The following is a 23,783-nucleotide window of genomic DNA, read 5'->3' as shown; positions in this document are numbered from 1 at the left end:
GGCGATAGTGCAGTACGTACAGTGTGTGAAGCGGGTTAAGCGTGGTTTGTACATGTGTTTTTTACAAGTTTAGAATAGATTTAGCCAATTACCAGCTTATAATCAAAATATAAAGATAAGAATGTAAGAAAAAGTGGCAAAACTTAAGTGGTGCAAGCCGGATTCGAACCGGTGTCGTAGAAACCCGAGGTCACCTAGACCCGATACATTTCTCAACTATATGATACTCTTCAACATAATTAAATAATACATCAACATCTGAAATATTGGAATCCAAATTTGCATTGCTTTTCGTAAAAAGTAAAGCCAATTTTTAAATTCTAAAAGTACCATCACCCTATACAAGTTGACCACTAATAAATCCTCACCCACTTATTGTTGATGATCCTTTGACTTATTTAGAACTAAACCAGATATAATTTAAAGCAAATAGTTATTTTATGCAATAAACGCAGCATTGAACACATGCAAGCAATGAAAAATATTCTCTGCTGAGTATGTCATGGAGTTGAACAACATGAATGTTAGAACTTCGCTCAATAGAAAATTACTCCAAAGTTACCTCTTCTTTTAACAATAAATCATTCCCATAGCAATGACAAGTATTAAAAATTACAACAAAGACTGGGTACATCTGGGGCCCGTTTCTCGAAAGGTACAAGCCTTGTATTACAAGTGTGTTTCTATGACAACCCATACGATTTGACAGTTCGCGCACTTGTAATACAAGGCTTGTACATTTCGAGAAACGGGCCCCTGACGTAAAATGTTGTGAAATGCATCGTGTGTAAATGCTGCGTTTTTCGATTAAAATAACTACGTGCTTACATTTTAGGATTATATTACAAAATTCAACCGAGGTAGTAACCTCATACTTTTTACATGTCTTAAAAACTACCACAACCATAAAATTTATCAAATCTCACTGCAATAGAGGCTTCAGCGGCATCATCATACTTAGCCCAAATGTTAAACAAGTGAGTGAATATAGTATGAATTTTCTGAGATGAATTTTTGGCTTTTGCCGTAATCTGTTAAACAAAAGCCTTTGTTTTTATTATTCACAGCGACTAGCTTCCGTTTCCACAGCACGTGCTAAAGTCTCAGTGTAGTTAAAAAGCAACTATCATGATAACAATAAGGTTCAAATTTATGAAACAGTTTACAGTACGCAGGTAACTTTTTTTGAAGATGACAAAACGTGTTATCTCCGAAAGGGCTCTTTATGGATTTGAACCTTATTACCATCATGATAGTTGCTTTTTAACTACACTGAGACTTTAGCACATGTCGCGGAAACGGGAGCTAGCCGCCGTGAATAACAGAAACAAGACTTTCGTTTAACAGATTACGGCAAAAGCCAAAAAATCATCTCAGAAAATTTATACTATACCTGCGGCTCAAGACCGGCCGCGACCACTTTGACGTAAGGTCGAGTATGTGTCGACGGCGCCCAGTTAAAACTTTATCTACCTTAGCTTTATAAAATTGCAAATTTTAATACCCAACCAAGACTCGATACGCAGAGCCACCACCGAGAGCGAGTTTAGTAAAATCTTACCGCAATATTGGCCTCAGCGGCGTCGTCGTGCTCGGCCCAGGTGTCGAACAGGTCGGTGAAGGCTTGCGGCTCGAGGCCGGCGGCGACCACCTTGACGTCGGGGCGCGAGTGTCGCGCGGCGGCCCAGTACGCCTCGGCGCTGCGCAGCGCCGCCGCGCGCAGCGCCTGCCAGCGCGCCGCGAACGCTCCCACACCTGGAGTGGGATATTATTATACAATCACGCCTGTATCCCATGAAAGGGTAGGCGGAGCACATGAAACTACTCAAGTTACAGTGCCACTCTTGGCAATAAGGGATTGAAAGAAAACGAAACTGTGACATTGCAGTGACAGGTTGCCAGCCTCTCGCCTACGCCACAATTTAAGCCATATCCCACAGTCGCCTTCTACGACACCCACGAGAAGAAAGGGGATGGTGAAATTCTTAACCCGTCACCACACGGGCAAATTATTATTATTTGTGTGTTCTTATTGCCATATTATTTCCATTTAGGGTCCCAAGATACAGGCCCAGCCTAGTTTGGGTTCCGCCAAACATTTCTTATTTGTAATTATCTTTTTACTGGTTGTAAAAATATCTTTGTTTTTTTTTTTTTTTGATTGATGATGGGGCCGAATCCGACAGCGCAGAAGCCCTTTATAATAGTTTAATCTAAATGTAATGTAACTCTACTATTATTTTTGTAAAGCAGACAAGCAGTTGGAGCAACTGATTAATACCTGTCCATCCAGTCATCAGATTCAGTGTCATGTAGAATTAGCGCTTGCTTGTAACTATTCTTAAATTCATTGTTTAACGTTAGGTGCAGAATTTAATGTTTTGCAGAAAATCACGTGAAATATTTATATACTCTGGCACACTCAGTTTGGCACTATAGACTTATGAAAATTATAGATGCAAAGATAGCTACCCTAAAAAACATTTTAAAACCCTTTTCAACCCCCGACGCAAAAACGACGGGGTGGTATAAGTTTGACGTGTCTGTCTGTGTGTTTGTCTGTTTGTCTGTCTGCCTGTGTGTGTGTCTGTCTGTGGCATCGTAGCTCCCGAACCACTCCCGAACGGATGAACCGATTTCGAATTAGTTTTTTTTGTTTGAAAGCTGAGTTAGTCGGGAGTGTTCATAGCCATGTCTTATGAAAATTGGTCCACTATGTCGCGGTCGGGGGTTTTTTTCAAAATTTTAATTTTGTGGTTATTATACTATTAAACCAGTGCCAGAGTGTATATTAAAAAAAATAAAATTTATATAAAATACAACACGAAAATGGGCAGTGAAAACTAGATGTTTTCAGAAAAGGGTCTAAACTTTTCTATTTTTACTTAGTTAAAGTATTGTAGTAAAAAGTAGCAAAAAAATCGTTTTACTGTTCAAACGAAAGAACTAAGGCACTAACCAGTATTTCGCTCCGCGGGTTCCAATTCCCCGTCTTCCCCGCGCGGCCACCAGCCTTGCCACAACCACACGGATACGCCGTCGTCCATCAGGAATAGGGCTGGAAATAAATTACAAATATATTATTTGACGTTCTAAAATCTCATCATCATCATTTCAGCCATTAATCGCCCACTGCTGAGCATAGGCCTCCCTTCGTGTACGCCACTTATCCCGGTCCTGGGCTAATCTCATCCAGAAGTGCCCCGTTCATCTAAAGGTAGCTAACCTTTTTTAGAAAGATCGAATGAGTTTGATTTGGGTAGATGGCGCTATCCTATTTGAAGTTTTGTTTCATGCGATTTGGCTTTAACAGAAAAGAAAAAAAATCTGAAAACTTTACGACATTCTCACAACTAATTGTGCAACCATATTGGGCATAAACATACAGACCTTACGCCCGTATTCCCAAACAGGATAAGCAGAGCACATAAAACTGTTCAAGTTTAAGTGCCACTCTTGGTAATTAAAGGGTTGGAAGAAAATGAAATTGTAATATTCCAGTCACAGGTTGCCAGCCCATGGCCTTTCCACAATGGAACCCATATCTCACAGTCATGGGAACAATGTTTTTTATTTATCTTATTAATGGACATATATTGGTCATAAAGACTTAAAACAATGAATATATCAAAATGATTACCTGGCTGTGACGCGGAATACAGCTCCTTTTGTTCAAAAGGGAAGGGTGTCACCAGCCGCTCGTGTCGCAGCGGCGACAGCACCTCATGCGCCTCAAACTGCCCGCCCAGATCCGTGAAGTGGAACAACCTCGGGGTCCCATCCCCCCCGGACTTCCCCCCGCTCAGCACCGAGTTGTAGTGCTGCTTATTAGCCACACCTAACGCTTCTAATACTTCCTTTGGCTCTTCGCTCTCTTTAACCTCTGTGATGATAACGTTGGATACGTTAGCGCCGAAGAGGTAACTAGACTTTCTAGCGATAAGCTTATTCGCTAACTCTATAGCTACGCTTTTGGTGTGTTTAAGACTACGGGAGCCGTGCCAGATGTATAATCGGCCCTTTTCTGTGTCGACTAGTAGTAAAGAACCACGACTGCGGAGTTGACGGACTGAGCAGGGGACTTGAAGTAAATAAGCTTCATTGGAGAGGTTTCCTCGGGTCACGAAGAGCTTGAATCTGTTTTTATCTGTGTTTTTCTTTCCTTGATGGACTACTAGGTTTCCTTGGAAGAGATTTAGGAACGTTGGTGGCTCGTTACCCTGAGCTACCCTCACTTGGGGTCCCTTTTCTTTGTCTAACTCGACTGTAAGCAGCGCGGCAGCTCCTTTTTCATTGGGTGAGGCATCTTTACCCTGCCAGCAGAAGTAAGCGCAACGATCTCTTCCAGTTACAGCATGTTTCGATGGTTTCCCATTCAATTCCCTACCAGACACAGTAATCTGGTACTCCCATCTGATAATATAGCTGTCTCCAGAGAAGAATTCACCGATTTCCGCCTGGCTTTCAACTTTCTGGTAATCGTTATCTTGGATGAGCCATTTCGAGACAGATTTGGTTTTGATTTCGTAATGTCTCATGTTTTCTTTATCATAGTACTGCGTGCCGCGGCCGACGTGGGACCCTTCTAAAATGAGATCTGGATCCTGGTACTCATTCGACCACATTTCTTCAGCATCGCATGGAGTAATTTCTATGCTATTAGATTTGTTCTCCTGTGATTTCACTTGGATGACTCTAGTATAATCTGGCCAATCGAGGAACTTCTCTTTGAAGAGTATAGTTTCCATATGTTGAGTGACTTTAGACATGATCGCCCAATCCGGTCGGCTTTTCGACGTTTTCTCAGGACTACTTCTGTCTTCCCTAGCACCTTGATATGTAGCAGCGTTTAAAGGATTGATATGGCATTCTTCATAATTGTAGCCCTCGTCGAATAACTCTTGAGCGAGTTGAGCGGCGCGCCTCCGGCTTTCTAGAGGTACATTCTTACCGTACCAGATGTACATTTCCGATCCAAAGTCAAAAACGATCGTTTTTGATTGGTTTAACATGGCTATCTTCGGCATTTGGCCCCAATATTCTTTGATAGGGATTAATTCGTCGTCCATAACTTCATAGCACATGTTAGTTTGCACAATACACGATTCGAATATTTCATCTTCGTCGGGGTGGCCCGTCTCGACGGGTTTGTAGTCCTCGACGCCCTGGGTGAGTCCGAGGAGCGACCAGAACTGGATCCAGTGCTTGTTGGAGTAGTTCTTGGTCTGCTCGTCGATTTTAATGATTGAGGGGGAGTTCTTGCAGCCGAGGTCTTTGGTGTTCTGAATGTGCTGCGCCACGTCCGTACTGCGATTCCTGAAAACATATTGAACATTACAATATAACACTATTTTCGTGAGTGGCGATCAAATATATGAAAGAGGCGCGTTCCTAGCACACATTATAAGCTCGTGTAGGTGAATGCGTACCGTGCTTATGTAAGTGAGATATGACAGGTCAGCTGTTCGCGTTTTTGACAGGTGGTAACTGTGAGGTAATCGAGAGCGGGTGGGCGGCACTTTCAGCGGGGAGCGGGAGTGGCCGTACTGTACGATAGTACTCTTTATTTTACTGATTAGATAGATTAGATATCCGTGTATTTACTTGTCACAATACACACAGAATACACAAAAGAAATAAGTTACAAAAAATAATTAAAATACATAATAAGCAAATTGGAAAACAGGAAATTGCACAGATACTGTGGTCAAAGACATATATAACTCCGTATAGACAGATAAAGTCTAAGAAAAAAACGTACCTCAGTACCATACAGAAAAAGGTACGGTGGCCTAGATGGCATTACACCTTTGGGGTACCTACGCTCAGCTAGATGGCGCTAATATTAATATTTGACATTTTAACACATATCAAGCTAAGAATATGGGCCAAATTGTCAAAACTGAGATTCAAAAGTTTTAAGCCCGTGTCAAGAGATGGCAGTCTATGCACTGTGACTACACATTTTACTTCGACAGTAACTCTCTATAATACTCGATTCTCTTTGCTGTGGTATAAGTCCAGTGACGATCTTAAGACTTTCAGTGAGTTGTTACAAATTGATTGATTTATAATAAATCATCGAAATTTCAACATTTTACAAGGAAACAAATTACCTATGGAGAGTTTAGCTTGTCTTATCAAATGGCAACATTACTCTTATAATACAAACTTACTTCAGAGGAATCTACAAAAACGATTATTGATGGAAGCTTTGTTTAGAAATATTAGTGTCCATCTAAAAATTGAATTCAGTCATAATCATAAAAAATATTAGTTGTAGTAAAATTCTGCCAAAAAGATTATTACATTTTTTCCTCTCATTTAAAAATACGTGTAAGCAGTTTTTTCACAATGGACAATTTGGAGCAACGTGATGTAATTAAATATCTTCATAAAAAAGGATTGACTGCGAAACAAATTTATGAAGATATGCAGTGTACATTAGGGCAATCCGGTCCATCATATACGATGGTAAAAAAGTGGGCAGCTGAATTCAAGCGGGGACGAGTCAGTATCGCAGATGACCCTCGCTCCGGGAGGCCAACTACTGCGACCAATCCAAATAATGTGGCAACTGTATGCAAAATGATATGATGATATGAAAATGATAAGGTGTCGGCAAAATGGGTTCCAAAGCTCCTTTCAGTGGAACAAAAAATCACTCGTCTAACAATTTCACGCGACTGTCTAGACCTGTATGAAGCTGACCCTCAAGACTTTTTGGACAGATATGTTACTATGGATGAGACATGGGTCTACCACTATACGCCCGAGACTAAACAGCAATCAAAACAGTGGGTTCGTGCTGGATCTCCGCCACCCAAAAAGGCAAAGGCCATTTTGTCGGCAAATAAAGTTATGGCATCAGTGTTCTGGGACGCAAAGGGTGTAATAATGGTTGACTATCTCCAAAAAGGTACGACTATAAACTCGGACTATTATTGCGAACTTTTACGTCGATTACGTCGACTTTTACGTCGACTTTGAAAGTAAAAAGACCTGGAGTGCTGACAAAGAAAGTTCTTTTCCACCAGGACAATGCACGCGTGCATACGTCACTAAAGTCAATGGCAGAAATTCATAATTGCGGGTTTGAATTATTGCCGCATCTGCCTTATTCACCCGATTTGGCACCATCGGACTTCCATTTATTTCCAAACTTAAAAAACACATGGGTGGTAAGAAATTTTTGACCAACGACGAGGTCCAAGCTGAAGTGGATACCTATTTTGAAGGCCTGGAGGAATTTTTTTTTAAAAGTGGTATAATGGCTTTGGGATCCAGATGGAATAAGTGCAAAGACCTTAACGGGGACTACGTAGAGAAATAAAAATATTATACAAAAACTTTGGTTTTGATTTCATATTTAAGCCGCGAACTTTTCAATCAGCCCTCGTATATTTAAAGTCACACACAGGTCGAACGCGATTAATTAACATTATTTTTACCTTTTTAAAAATAATGTTAATTAATTAAAGGTAAAAATAATGTTAATTGCTAAAATGCTAAAAAAACATCTTTTAACCCTGCAGCTGTCGTGATCTCTACGAAGTGTGAGCCGTGTGAGTGTTACGGATCGTGGTGTTTGTTAGTTTATGTTGTATGTTTATGTATCGTTTTAACCCCCCCCCCCCCCCTTTCCGCTCTTCCCCCCCCCCCCATATCTCATTTTATCTCATTTTCTTCCCCTCGCTACTCCTGCTATATTTTTTGTCTCGTTCTAATAATACAAATATATTTTTCTATTGACTTTTTGTTATGGTTTTAGTGTGAATTGTATCTCTAAATGTTATCTTACTGTACTGTCACTTATTGTGTTACTCTATCGACCGACCCTGGGCCCCACGGAAGACCAGCGCTGTGGCACCATCTGTGCCTGAGCATATGCTGAGTGGTGTCCTTTTGCGACCACTATATCAAACATTATGCATTTACATGTTGTGTTTATGTACTCTAGTATATAAGTAACCTTCTGGTCGTAATAAACGTATTTTCTTTCTTCTTTCTTTCTTTCTTTCTAATTAATCGCGTTCGACCTGTGTGTGACTTTAAATATGTGTACAAAGCGCGAGAACTTAAAGTGTTATACAGCCCTCGTATGTTTGATTGACTTACCTCTCAATAACATTGGCATACTGTCCAATGTAGAGGAACAGCTGGTCCGGCGTATTAGGACGAAGCAGTCGCCCCGGTTGACGCTCGTGTGGACCGGCTCCACCAGTCTCGTCTGTAACAACGTATCATCCATAATATTATAAACGGGAAAGTGTGTGTCTGTTCGTTTATCCGTCTTTCACGGCAAAACGGAGCGACGAATTGACGTGAATTTTTAAGTGGAGATAGTTGAAGGGATGGAGAGTGACATAGGCTACTTTTTGTGAGTTTCAAACGCGAGCGAAGCCGCGAGCAAAAGCTAGTATACACCGTGTTGTTTTTGTTTTCCGTTAAATTCGACACGCAGTTAGGTTCATCATCAGGAACCATCCTGTATATCGCTTTTTGTTAAATGTCAAAAAAAAAATTTTTTTTCGTTTCCATACATAATAAATGGATTAATTAGTGTGAGAGAACCTTAATCATAACATTAAAGTCATTGTCAAGTGTTTGACGGCACATGTCAAAACAAATAACATTAGAAGTGGTAAGGGATGCCACACACGTGTTCAGTAATGAATTTTTTTTTAATAATTCGATAACCGTAAGAGTTAAGAGGCTAGTTTCTTAGATAAATTGATTGTATTTGAACAAAGAATCTTCCCTTAAATTTAACGGAATTCAATAAAAACAGGGTGTATAATAAAATAACATTGTGAAATCTTAGTGTGAAGCCTGATGGCCTGATTACGATGACGACACACGACAATCGTGGCTTTCAGTTCAATACACAACAATTGGCTAGTCTGTGGCCAAGAGTAAGCCCATTTATAATAATAAAAAAAAAAATTGTAAAAATTTCCAAAGGCCTAATAATAGATAAATTTAATATGCCGTAGTCTAAGCAGCCTTGTACTCTTAGACAGAGGGCCAGGGTAGGTACATAGCGTAATACACAAACGCTCTTACGATACTCGTTATAGTAGCTAGCTAGCTATCTCTATGGCTCTTCCGTATTGGCGCGACAAAGCCAGACGGCGTTTTGGCGACTAGCGTCAACGCTTGAATGCCATGCTAATGCTATATGCTACTGCTAAACTATAGTAGGGAACTTGACTGCAGTCAAAATAAAATATTTTATAACATGCACGAAATAAAGCATCAGATAATTATAAGAAAAACATGAACAGAACGCAACTATGGGAACAAATCAAATTATTTTAACAAATATTTTGATTTGTGTTTTATGTAGTCACACTACTATATATAAATTAAAAATCGAAATAAGATGTCATATATATTTTTTTCTTTAATATATGACATCTTATTTCGATTTTTAACATGAACAGAAGTTATATTTGAATCGAATTTCTGTTTAATAAGTCAGGTAGAAATATATAAAGTAACTGAGTTGACCGTGACGTCACTCAATTTTATTTCATATAAATTCCATATTAGCAAGTCGTTCAAATTCGTTTTGACAGTTCTTAAAAAGAAGCTGATTTGACTAGGAGGCAAATAGCCTGTTGTAAGTGAGATAAAAGATATACCTGCACTCGTCTTCGGCCCTTGACGTGTAGTAGCATGACTGACTTAGTTCCCTGGCTGGGAATGACGGTGGAGGAGGCGCTTCGAAGCGCTACGTTGGAGAAGTCTTCTTTGGTCGCCAGAGCCGCTAACGCTTCTGCCGCTAGGCCGCAGTTTGCTGTTGCTGTAAATAAAAAAAAAAACATAAGCAAATCGATTTTGCCATATCCACATTTCTACATGGAACAATATATCTGAAGGTCGCGGGTTCGAACCCCGGCTCGTACCAATGAGTTTTTCGGAAGGCTTTCCGCAATTCCAATACGGTGAACTAGTGCCTACGCCAAATCTTGGGATTAGTTGTCCGTCTCCGGTTAGCCGCAGACCGGCTCATATCGAGTTATTGAACATTCCAGCAATATTATATTCAAGATAATACATACATACATATATACATACATACAATCACGCCCGTATCCCATAATGGGGTAGGCAGAGCACATGAACTACTAATGTTTCAGTGCCACTCTTGGCAATTAAGGTGTTGAAAGAAAACGAAAATTGTGACATTGCAGTGACAGGTTGCCAGCCTCACGCCACAATTTAACCAAAATTCCACAGTCGACTTCTACGACACCCACGGGAAGAAAGGGGGTGGTGAAATTCTTAACCCGTCACCACACGGGGACTCAAGATAATATTTTATCATGACTATCAGAAACTACTCTAAAATAAGTAAGTGTGTAAAAAAAATCCATCAAGTTTCGTAGTTAGGTAGCCTAACGGCCCAGCCACGACATTGGTCTAAGCGCGACAGCGGTGAGCGGCAGCCATACGTGCGAATGAAAAGTCCCATCGCTGTGTCTCGCTCCCATGTATGGCCGCCGCTCACCGCTGTCGCGCTTAGACCAATGTTGTGGCTGAGTCGTAAGCGCGCAAACTCACTTGCGATTTTACATTGTGAACTGTTGAGGCCAAATTATTAGCCGTCCGATCAAATTCCGCATTGTAATGAAACTGGCATGCCAGTTTTCATCCTTTCAAAATCAGCTCTTACTATACATACCAGACCTCGGGGATGAGTTATTTCCATTATTAAAAAGAAACTGACTGACTGACTGACTGACATATCAACGCATAGCCGAAACCGCTGGCCCTAGAGATCCCAAATTTGGCACGTATGTTCCTTATAATGTGTAGATGAGCCCTAAGAAAGATTTTTCTAAATTCACCTCTAAGGGGGTGAAATGGGGGTTCAAAGTTTGTATAGGAAAACAAGATTACGTACGCGGGCGAAGCCGCGTGAAAAAGCTAGTAATATTATAATGGCAAACAGCTCACCCTTACAGAACTCTGTAGGTGTATAACATATCATTATATTTACCTTTCTCCTTGATGAGTTGATCCCTGATATTCGTAGAGGGGGTGGGGAATATTCCTCCCGTAAGTCCGTCCGGGCCGCGAGCGCCTTCAACGGATTTCGGGAGGCGACGTGGCGGCGTTCTCTCTTCGCTCGCCTCGCCCAGTCGTTCGCCAACCTGGGTAAAAAACGGGATAAATAAAAAACATACATAGGTAGGCAAAATAAGTAAAAACAATTCCAACCCTGGTTGCTAACCTTTAACAGCGTGAAACAAAAATCGCCAAGTGAAGCATCATCGCTATTCTATAGTTGTAACAACTCAATGTAAATAAAAAGGTTTATGAGATATTTAAAGAATAGGTAAATAATAGATATCCCAATTTCTGTACTGTAAGATTAAATAGATTATTAATTATCAAATACTTACGCCGGAATACATAACCTTGTGCCTTATTGATTAAAATATTATTTAAACAATTTCTATTGACTTATCCAAAAAACCTATTAACTTTGTTATAAAGGAAATATCCTATAATCATTCTAAAGTAACTAGTGCTTCAATGTGTATCGAAACCAAAAAAAAAAAGAAAGAAAAAGTTATTCCACTTGTTTAGGCCCCGACGAGATTCGAACTCGTGATCTCCTGTTTACTAGACAGGCGCTTTAACCAACTAAGCCACGGCGCCACGTTCTCACGTGCCGAAATTGTAGACTACTAGCACCAACTGGTTGGAAGCGAGATAGCGTACATTGTTATTGTTATGCTATGATCAAAATACTATGTTTAATTTATTATCTCAATATACGTGCAATGTGAGAAAGAGACTATAGAGAGGATTTTTGTAAAAAAAAAAACCATTTTTTTATGGTTCTGAGAGGTAAGTTTCTTTTAGACTATTTGTTTTTTTTTACGGAGGAAGAATGTCTTTGCTACAATTAATACCGATTTTTCTAAATATCAACATGTACAAGTTACTAATCAACTATAATTACGAGAATAAAAAAAACAGCAATATATTTGGAAATAATACACCGATTTAAGAATAAATTCACTAGACTAACTCTAAATAACAAAAAAATTGTTGGGGTGTCAGGTTTTCAGTGGTGTATTACACGTTGTACATATATGGAATAGATTAGGTAAAGTGACTTTGTTCGAGTCACCCTTGTAGTCTTTTATTTTGCATATTATAAAATGAAGAACCATCTGTTCAATTAAACATTTTCCGATGTCTTATTTTTTACATAAACATATCTTATCACATCACCTTGATGCTAATTATTACATTGTAATAAACATTCTGATAAAAATTATTATATAAGTAGGTATGCACCAATTTCGCAAGGCGGGTGTGTGGCGCCGTGGCTTAGTTGGTTAAAGCGCCTGTCTAGTAAACAGGAGATCACGAGTTCGAATCTCGTCGGGGCCTACTGGTGGTTCATCTTTTTGTATTTTACTAATAAAAGTATCATTCGAAATCATTTAATCTATTGATTTTCAGTTCAAAAAGACATCAAAATTAACGGTCAAAACTATGTTGATGACAGCAGAGAAATGTCAATGGTCCTATAGATATGGAAATTAGTAGTATAGTTATAGAGATGTTATACACCGTGTTTTTATTGAATTCCGTTAACTTCGGCATATAGTTAGTTTTTTTCATTCTTAACATTTTTCTGAAAAACACCCATACACCTGCGATAGATGTTACATAAATTGCTGTTAAGAAACGGGCTTTGCGTGTTCGATAATATGCGATTGACGTGTCATAGTTTTGACACTTACTTAGTGTGAGTTCATTGTAAAGCCCGTTTTTCAACAATTTCAATACATTTGATAAGCATTTTTGCTATAAAGAATGCCTGAAAGCTCCTAGACAAGGTTCCTAATCTCTAGGAGTAAAATCCCAATTTATAACATATAATTTAAGCACATTAAAGTCTAGATTTAACTGTCACTTACATCTGCCGCGAGCTGCTATCTATAGCATCCAGATCCACATCCACTCCGTTGTCAGCAGTCTTTTCCTTCTCCATAACCGGTGTGAAGAACGCTTGGAAAGTCTCATCATCGGCGCGCGGCACTCTCACTGGGCATCCGGACTTTTCCGCGCCGGGCGATTCCTCTTCTGAACGGATAAAAAAACTAGTAAAAAAAGTGCACGACTTGGAGGATGATTAGTAAAAATAAAGAGATGATAATGTAGAATAGTGTTGGCTCTGTAAACAGAAAAGTGTTGCATTCTTTCAATAACATGATTTGTACTAGAAGATAGAATAAGCATGTGATATAAAAAGTTATAATTTTTCCGCGTTTTGTTTCTAGGTCTACGTCATATGTCACATCGTCATAGAGAACATAGATTTAAAATAAAGCGAAATTTTCTCCAGGATAATATGCGTATACTTTTCATGATTGCTGCGATTCCTCAAAGTCCCCAAAAGACACACGGTGTTTATGTCCACACACCCTTTGTCATTTGGGGACTGGGTATTTTATCTACCGAATCCAAAATTACGACTGTCGAAGCGGGGTTTGTCCTGCGATTGTGTTTGGACAACTCCCGAGTTCCCTAACTACCTGTTTTGGTTGTCATGACTAAACATATTGGGCCTGAGACGAAACCGTTGGTATATTTAAGTTGCTACTTGTACTCAGTGTCATCAAGTTGACTGCCGATATTCTCGCTAACGCTATGACTGCGTTTGAAGGATTCCCTGTCAGGTTTCCTGACTTCTTCCTTCGGCTGTTTATCCGGGCATACAACAGCGCATGACTAAACGTAGTGGGACTGAGACGAAACACACAGATGTCAATCTACTTGTACTTACTCTCATCAAGTCGACTGCTGATACTCTCGCTAACGCTATGACTGCGTTTGAAGGATTCCCTGTCAGGTTTCCTGACTTCTTCCTTCGGTTGTTTATCCGGGCATACTACGGCGCATGACGCCGAACGGAGCGGACCCGAGAGGAAACCGTTGGTCGGAGAGCCTTGCTTGCGAGATCTGGAATGAGAATAATTGATTATAAATAAGTGGCCTACATGGAATACAATATCAAAGTCTACAACTTGTATATTAGTGTAATGACTAGGAACTAAGTAATATGTTTGCCATTCGCTCTGTTCATGATATGATAGCGATGCAATGGCAGTTTTGAATCATTTAAATCCTGATAAATTATATGAATTGCCGGCGAGAGCTATATGCGTTTCGGTAAGCTTGTAGCCGATAGCTTCATTTTCCATATTTCAGAAAAAAAAAACAAGTTACAATGTTAAAAAAAATGCATAAGTTGTTAGAACGTATCGTATAGAATAGGTATATAAAATACTATGTAGGTATGTATAAGTATAATAAATTTGCATATTAAAATATTCCGTACTAATTGCATAATGATCAGTGATCGGTTCTTTGGATTCACCCTCGCGGGATATCAAGTAGAAAAGTTAATATTGATACGACGAAATTATCTCTAAGGAACTTTTTACTCTTACATGGCAAGGTCGTTCACCCCATGTCGAATCCAAAAAACCGATCACTGATAATGATTGATTTTGCGGTCAAAATTATTCACGCTCACAAAGAACACAAGTAACACAACTGACCAAAGTCACGTATGATTCCATATTTACTGGACATACCACACGAAGAAATGACTGTCCAATGGAAAGCCCTCTATTAATGATACGCATAACGACTAATTTAGATATGGAATGAAATATGATCTCACCGTGCATAAATTGTTTAACGATCTTTGCATATAATCTGTATATTTTATGTGCCGGTAGTTTTATCTGCTTTCGTTTCCTGCATAATACGTCAAAATTTACGTAATCATTCAGATTCGCTTGCAACCGCATAGAGGGCCATCGCGTCATAATTATTGTCGAACGAACACATCACATCGAAAATGTTAAGATTTGAATATGTCGCCTTGAAGAAGTCGTCATGTATGGGTTTAATATAAAAATGATTAATAAGATTTGCGCCAATAGGCAGAGCAGGCCATAGGGCGTTTGTCCTGTTGTTGGTCCATATGCCCGTGAAATTCCACCGAGGAAAACTTTTGGTTTGGTGATCCGTCCTCAGATACTAGGCGGAGCCCATGTTGAGCCCAATGTTGCTCAGTGAAGACCACAGATGTCATATATACCATAGATCAAGCAAACGTATCTACTTAGAAAAGTGAAATCTTTGTCCGTCTTTACTCGCAGCTTTTTCGGGCGTCAATTTTTGATCAACGTCGTTACGTGATATTCAAAACAACACAAAAATTATGAACAATCAAGAGCCTGAGACATATTTAAAATTACAGGCAAGAATCAACTTCAGTACAAAATTTGACACGCTCGGCCCCTATACAAATATATGAATTTGTTTCTTCTATCTAAATTAAGTTCTGTGGTGAAGACTGATCTTATCTTAACCTACCTGAACTTGTTGGCGACAGGGATCCCAGGTGATGATGGTGTAGACACAGGAGGCGGCGTGAGCGGCGGCGTGGTGGTAACTTTGTTCCACTAGAACTATGATTGTTAGCTTAACCAACAGCGCACAATCTCACCAACTTACCTGAACTTGTTGGCGACAGGGATCCCAGGTGATGATGGTGTCATAGGCGCTGGGGTAGACACAGGAGGCGGCGTGAGCGGCGGCGTGGTGGTAACTTTGTTCCACTAGAACTATGATTGTTAGTCTAACCAACAGCGTACAATCTCACCAACTTACCTGAACTTGTTGGCGACGGGATCCCAGGTGATGATGGTGTCATAGGCGCTAGGGTACTTAAACACAGGAGGCGGCGTGAGCGGCGGCGTGGTGGTAACTTTGTTCCACTAGAACTATAATTGTTAGTCTAACCAACAGCGTACAATCTCACCAACTTACCTGAACTTGTTGGCGACAGGGATCCCAGGTGATGATGGTGTCATAGGCGCTGGGGTAGACACAGGAGGCGGCGTGAGCGGCGGCGTGGTGGTAACTATGTTCCACTAGAACTATGATTGTTAGTCTAACCAACAGCGTACAATCTCACCAACTTACCTGAACTTGTTGGCGACAGGGATCCCAGGTGATGATGGTGTCATAGGCGCCGGGGTAGACACAGGAGGCGGCGTGAGCGGCGGCGTGGTGGTAACTATGTTCCACTAGAACTATGATTGTTAGTCTAACCAACAGCGCACAATCTCACCAACTTACCTGAACTTGTTGGCGACAGGGATCCCAGGTGATGATGGTGTCATAGGCGCTAGGGTACTTAAACACAGGAGGCGGCGTGAGCGGCGGCGTGGTGGTAACTTTGTTCCACTAGAACTATAATTGTTAGTCTAACCAACAGCGTACAATCTCACCAACTTACCTGAACTTGTTGGCGACAGGGATCCCAGGTGATGATGGTGTCATAGGCGCTGGGGTAGACACAGGAGGCGGCGTGAGCGGCGGCGTGGTGGTAACTATGTTCCACTAGAACTATGATTGTTAGTCTAACCAACAGTGCACAATCTCACCAACTTACCTGAACTTGTTGGCGACAGGGATCCCAGGTGATGATGGTGTCATAGGCGCTGGGGTAGACACAGGAGGCGGCGTGAGCGGCGGCGTGGTGGTAACTATGTTCCACTAGAACTATGATTGTTAGTCTAACCAACAGCGCACAATCTCACCAACTTACCTGAACTTGTTGGCGACAGGGATCCCAGGTGATGATGGTGTCATAGGCGCTGGGGTAGACACAGGAGGCGGCGTGAGCGGCGGCGTGGTGGTAACTTTGTCCCGTTCCAGGCGGCCCGCGACCGTGAACAGGGACGCATCGCTTTGCGGTACGCGTTTGCGCCATCCCTGGAAATAAGAGATATTGAAGTCAAATTATGCGTCGAGAGACAGATGATGGGAAATACATACAGTTGGGGAAAACACGAAATTTTTAAATAAAAATGTGAAACAACGTGGCATCAATTTAATATGACAATATTTACATTTTATTTTTACTATTGTACGTCGCAATGAAATCTTGTCCAATATTTGTTTTGACATAAAGGTAACAGCGTCTGTTTCAGTACCAAATAAGGGTTCTTTTTGGTTATTTTTTTCAAAGTTGTCCACCCCACTTTTTTTTGGATTAGGAAATTTTTATGTGGTTTCCGCTCAGAATCGCGAGCTCTTTCAATTCTAATAGGAGAAAAAAAGTGTCTCGAAACTTTTTTCCCCATTCCATTACCATTTTTAACCGCCTTCCAAATCTCAAGGGAAGGGGTTCTCAATTCGTCTGTATTTTTTTTTTTTTTTTTAATGTTTGTTCCTCGATATCTTCGTCGTTACTGGACCGATTTTGAGAATTTTTTTTTTGATTGAATGTATATGCATACAGATTGGTCCCATTTTTCTCAGAACCCAGTTCTGATGATGGGATCCTGGAGAAATCGAGGGAACTCCTCAAATCTGAAAGGCATACATATGGTGATTTTTGTGTTTTTAAAGGAACAGCATGCATTTACGTACGGAACAGTGACATTTGGTGCAGTGGAACTCCTGATGATGGTCAGAATGGAACTCCTCAAATCTGAACGGCACACTTATAGTGACTTTGGTATTTTTATAAGAACAGCATGGACTTACGTCCAGAACAGTGACATTTGGTGCAGTAGAACTGCTGATGATGGTCAGAACGGAACTCCTCAAATCTGAACGGCACACTTATAGTGACTTTGGTATTTTTATAAGAACAGCATGCACTTACGTCCAGAACAGTGACATTTGGTGCAGTGGAACTGCTCATGAAGAGTGAGCCGCCCCTGGTTAGAGTTCCGTTCTGATAATCATTCTCATCTGTAAGTACTTCAGAATCATCCAAATTTCAAAATTGGTTCAGAAATGACGGAGATATCGAATAACAAACATTAAAAAATAAACAGACGAATTGATAACATAATCCAACATTTGAAAGTATTTATCACCAGAACCCCAAACACAGATGTCATATATACCATAGATCACAAACGTATCTACAAAATGAACTCAGTGAAATCCACTGAGTTGTCCGGCTTGCAGCTTTCGGGCGTTTTTTGTAAGTTGAAGTCTCAAAACATAAAAAATTATTTTCTCACATTTTTCAAGAGCCTGAGACATATTTATGGCGGTAATGGAAGAGAACTTGGTTCGAAAAAAATTATTTCGTATGGAAGAGAAGGTTCGAAAAAACGTATGGAAATCTTGGGACATTTTTTGTCTCCTATCAGGATCGAAAGACCTGGTGATTCTGAGTATTAATCGCGTAAAAAATACCCATGTTACAAAAAAGTGTAGTGGACAACTTTGAAAAAAAAATGGCCCTTTTGTACCTTTTTGGTAACAGTTTGTTAACAGTGACTAATGACACAATTAAATAAGAAAAGAAGGAGTAACGCTGATTCATCAGAAAGTACAAAGTTTAATAAGTCTCACTACCATTTAAAGAACTAGAATTGCAGTATAAGCCTTTATTGTACCTAACAACTTCACGTTGCATGATGATTCATAAAAGTAAACAAAAATATAGATACTATAGCTATCGTTGATACAAAACCGCAGGTTCACGGTCCATTGCCTTGTCTGACCCAGACCTATACCTACATCCTCTACATGACGCATCGGAGAACTTTCTTTTTAAAATGTTTAGTGTAAACAGTTACTATTATATATTTACTGAGGGAAGGCGTGGTCTAGGATTTTAATATTGTGTGTAGGTCTAGCTAGGACATAAAACTTTCCGTCACAGTGACAAAATTATGAGATCCCTAAGTCCGTTTTCACATTATCCGATCCGAAATCGGATGTCGGAAGAATTTCAATGGAAAAAATCCAATATGGCGCCTGTAATGTACATATGGGATATCGGTCTTACATCCGATATCGGATCGGATAATGTGAAAACACACTAATAGTAAATAAATAAATAAATATTATGGGACAGATTGACTGAGTCCCACGGTAAGCTCAAGCAGGCTTGTGTTGTAGGTACTCAGACAACGATATATATAATATACAAATACTTATATACATAGAAAACATCCATGACTAAGGAACAAATATCTGTGCTCATCACACAAATAAATGCCCTTACCGGGATTCGAACCCGGGACCGCGGCATAGCAGGCAGGGTCACTACGCGCTAGGCCAGACCGGTCGTCAGAGAAACATTCGTGAAATTCCGTAGCACATCGACAAACTCCAAACGGAAATCAAAATCCTCGTTTGATTCGTATGCGTCAAATTATAGGATACCATTATACGGTTACGAACCAAATTCTCGAATTATTTGACACGGGTGGCATGAGCAAACTTTATAAGAAGTGATTATCCTACAAACCGTAGTCAGGTAAAACATTATTATTATTGGGAGCCTGTTATGTCCCACTGCTGGGCAAAGGCCCTCTTTTTCCATTCTTCCCGATCTCGGGCAGTTTCGGGCCAATTATTAAGGAAGCAATCCAAGTCGTCCCGCCATCGCCGGCGGGGTCTGCAGATCCTCGCGTTAGGCCGGGTTGCCACTCTGTGGTAATCTTAGCCCACAGCTCACGTGTCCAGCCCAGTCCCACTTTATCCTGGCCGCTTTCCGAGCCACATCGACAACTTTTGTGTTGGAGCGCAGCGTAGTGTTCCGGATACGATCTATTACTTAATGTCTCCATAACTCGCTGGCAAAGTAAAACATACAGTGTTTATTCATTTAAAATCCATTGACGAAGATGCAACTCGGACATCACGTCATAGCGAGCTGCGTCAAAGTGTAACTCCAAATACTCATAACCGTTTATGAAGTAGTTATGAAAACAACAGCCCGACCGTCTCAACAAATTCGCGTACTAATTGAATGATAAACGTGAATCACCGGTAGCACTTACTCACGCAACTCCGCGTATCCATGCCACTTCCGAGACAAGTGTTGCAAGACTTGGTGAGGAGACTTGTGAACATTATCTCGGTGAACTGCTCATTGTAATACTTACTGTGCTAAGTTGGGTGAAATTCTTAAGGACCTAACATTGCCGTTTGTGATTATAGCATTACTAAACATTGGCAATAAGAAAGAACGGAGTGGTACCTACGTTGATAAGTTTTTAAAGACATCCAACCCATTCCACTAACCAATATCATTGGCCACTTTCTTCACTAGTCTTTCAAAATAAGTATTTAGCGCTAACTTCGTTTCTTTTAAGATTAGAATTATCTGTCAAACGGGTAAACAAAGAAGCAGTGGTCGTAGACCTTCCTTCTTCGATTTCGGCTGATACCACTGATTTCTTGGAACTTATGTACGTAGTATTATAAGTTATAAGTTCCAAGAAATCAGTGGTATCGGCCGAAATCGAAGAAGGAAGGTCTACGACCACTGCTTCTTTGTTTACCCGTTCGACAGATAATTCTAATCTTAAAAGAAACGAAGTATAAAACAAAATTAAATAAATTTGAAATCTAGACAAAAAGCGACCGGTACAGTACAACAACACAGCTGTGAGTACAGATAAAGTGCCAAAAATATGTATCATCATCATCATAAATTTAAGAGCTGGGCTCTTGTCGGTGAAGCAATCTCCAGCTATGTCTTCCCTGGGCTTTTTCTTTGACAGCCTGATACGACACGACATTCACTTTTTCTTTCACTTGGTCCATGTATGCCCTCCTTGGCTTTCCCCTCTTTCGTCTTCCTTCTACTTTCCCTTCTATGATGATCTTGATGAATTAGTCGTGTTCTAACAGGTGTCCCAACATAAAAATATGTATACAGAACTTTATTGTGGTACTTATTACGTTGTGTATACATGTTTTTGGCATTTTGTATTCACAGCTGTGTTGTTGACTGTACCATGAACCATCCCAAAACGGTACCGAAAGAATAATCATGAACAGGTCTTATATATTTAAAGTTATCATTCATTAAAGAAAGTTTACTCTGAACCTTCTCACAAGCTCAAATCTACTAAATTATGCTCTCACACATCATATAATCTGTTTTAAAACTTCCTCCAGCATATTTGTGTGGCCATGGCCTTAGCTTTCGTGCTTTTACCATGACTTAAACGCCAGCAAAAAGGTTGAGCTCTGCCGCGTATGCCGTAAGGAGAATTAGGCAATTAACTGATGTGGAGACAGCTCGCCTAGTTTATTTCAGTTACTTTCATAGTGTTATGTCTTACGGCATATTGGCCTGGGGAAAAGCAGCAGATATTCAAACCATCTTCGTTCTCCAGAAACGGGCAATACGATCTATCTACAACATGGCGTCACGTGACTCACTGAAGGAACGCTTTAAGGAGATAGACATCCTTACAGTAGCTTCACAATACATACTAGATGTGATAATGTATACTCATAAGAATATAGAGTCCTTTAAGAAACTGTCAGATATTCATAGTTATAATACACGGAACAAACATAAGCTAACGGTTTCCAAGTTTCGTCTACAGAAAGTGAAGAAATCGTTCCTGGGAAACTGTGTAACATTTTATAATAAAGTACCCTTAGAGGCATGGGATCTGCCCTTTACTTCATTCAAGAAGTACATAAAAAGTGCACTTCTCAAAAAGGGGTACTACAAAATTGATGATTACCTGGGAGATACTACACCATGGCCGACTATCCAGGCTCAAAATCTGTCATAGTTTTGCTAGCAGTGTCCCGGGAGACATTGTGTCATGCTTAAGGCGCTGTTGCTACTGGCTGTTTAAATTATTGATCCTTATTATTGTATAATTATAATTTGGTATATATATATATTGACTTGATGAGTACATACTAGTTATGTATTCTGTAGAATTAGTTGGAGATTGCTAGCTTAACAGTCTCTTGACGTGAAATTTGTATTTCATACGCATTTTTTTTTTCTATTTCTAGTTCTTTTGACACTTGGAGAACCTTTACACCTCCAAATTTTCATTTTTTATTATATCCCATTAATTATAATTGACTGTGGGGACCTTTTACATCTCCCAAGATCTTGTTTTCAATTAAGTCAATTTAAACTATGTAACATACAAGCACGGAATGTTGTGTCTTACATCTAGGTATACCGTATTCACTTATTATTGGAATATTTAATACAGCCCGGACAGCTTGAACATGTCATGCTCGCTAAAAAGTCTTTGCTTACGGTGACGTCGTTGATCGGGTCGCCACCTTCCCGAATGAAGGTTGAGGGAGGCGATGGCTGAGATGCGCGCCATATTCGTGAACGGGTGCTGTTTGTGAAGACCGGTCTGTTTCAGCTAATAGGGGCTATGCTATTCTATGTAACATTAATTTTGAATGAGATTACGTTGAGGCACTCTGTTCGGTCCTTGTTTGTTTATTTTTCTTTCTGACTCTTGGAGACCATATACATCTCCAAGGAAAAAAGTAGATTAAGTATATATATATATATTTTTTTTTTTTTGCTTAAGACAACAAGAGTCTTTTACAACTCTAAAGTTATTTTAGTTATTCGTTTTTTTCTTCATGTATAAATTTTTTAGATGTACTTTGACACTTAGAGACTCTATACATCTCTAACATCTCTTATTAATAATCATAATAGCTTTGTACTTTGTATAATTTCTTGTGTTAATATTTTTTTTTTTTTTATGAATACTTTTGCTTATTAAATTGTATCTTGTTTTTTTTTTTTTTTTTTTTTTTTTTAATGCATGTTAATTATAAGATGTAATGTTTTGAAAAGAAGTGGCCCGCCGAGTTTCTTGCCGGTCCCATAGTGGATACCCTCCTCAAACTGAGGGGGGACTGAAATCTTCTCGAGGCTGAGGCGTAGGGTTAGAGCCGGCGTAGTTTTATTTGACGTTCATAAGCGCATTGTAATATGCCTACTTGGAAAATAAATATTTCATTTCATTTCATTTCAGTGTCGACGTCATTATATTACGCCCTTTATGCAAAACCGGAAAAAACCTTTAAGATTTATTGACATAGTACAAATAACCCATTAATTAGTGGCCCTTGAACTTTGAGAATTACCTTTTAAAGCGGTAAGGATATAATCATTATCGTTGGAAACGTGTTGCATTGAAAAGCAGGACTGGCTAAGGTCGAGTTAGGGTTGCCATATCAAGTGGAAAATCTTGACAGTAGTTCAATATCAAGTGAATAGTGGCAAAGTGTATTAATCATTTCTATACTTCTAGTAAAGAGGATCAAGTATTATAGAGAATTACTGTCAAAGTAAAATATGTAATCAAAGGGCATAGACTGCCATCTATTGACACAGGCTTAAAACTTTTAAACCTCAGGTTATGGGACAATTTGGCCCTAGCAGTGTCTTAGCTTTTAAAGCCTGGCCGCACTCCAGACAAACAACCAAAATCCTTTTATTTCTAGGAAATCCTGAACTATGGCAACATTGGCGGTAATTCAATAATTCAACTGCATTCCTACTCGACACCGTTTTGCGTTCGCGTTGCGTAACGTGGATTTGTAGTTTAATTGCTGCATAAATCGCAATAGATTAGCCAAGGTACAAGTGCGAGTATGTTTTGCTCGATATTTTTAGCATCCTTTATGTATTCACTTATTCAAGTATTGAAGGAAATTATAAGAAAGATAATAGACTTTATATTTAATTGCACCTGAAAATTACAGTCAGCCATAGAAGGTTGAATCAAAATTGTTTATTTTATCCCGAAAACATTGACTTAATTTGAAGTGGTACAAGCTTTTACTGCCGTTGAGTTTGTGATGATGATAGAACAACCTCAAACTATCAAATATGTCAAACGGTTTAAGCGTAAGTTGTAACGGGTAGGTAAACACACTTCTTCTTCATCGAA

General features: G+C 39.7%; 1 protein-coding gene and 2 non-coding genes across 3 annotated transcripts in view; 1 reads left to right on the top strand and 2 right to left on the bottom strand.

Annotated features, from left to right (window-relative positions):
- The window catches only part of LOC125231690, a 359,160-nt gene that overhangs the window by 3,853 nt on the left and 331,524 nt on the right, over positions 1–23,783 (bottom strand). Inside the window, 10 exon segments of the mRNA XM_048137216.1 lie at positions 1,562–1,755; positions 2,960–3,058; positions 3,641–5,316; positions 8,119–8,173; positions 8,176–8,230; positions 9,648–9,808; positions 10,993–11,162; positions 12,951–13,116; positions 13,820–13,995; positions 16,664–16,830. Coding sequence (XP_047993173.1) covers positions 1,562–1,755; positions 2,960–3,058; positions 3,641–5,316; positions 8,119–8,173; positions 8,176–8,230; positions 9,648–9,808; positions 10,993–11,162; positions 12,951–13,116; positions 13,820–13,995; positions 16,664–16,830 — 2,919 coding nt within the window.
- Trnat-agu lies at positions 11,600–11,673 on the bottom strand. The gene has a single exon. It is a non-coding gene; the product is annotated as a tRNA-Thr (tRNA).
- Positions 12,344–12,417, top strand: Trnat-agu. Its single transcript has one exon. It is a non-coding gene; the product is annotated as a tRNA-Thr (tRNA).

This window comes from Leguminivora glycinivorella, chromosome 12, assembly GCF_023078275.1.
Source record: "Leguminivora glycinivorella isolate SPB_JAAS2020 chromosome 12, LegGlyc_1.1, whole genome shotgun sequence".
Taxonomy (NCBI): Eukaryota; Metazoa; Arthropoda; class Insecta; order Lepidoptera; family Tortricidae; genus Leguminivora; species Leguminivora glycinivorella.
The sequence above is the reverse complement of the archived record's forward strand: the minus strand, read 5'-3'. Positions and strand labels throughout refer to the sequence as shown.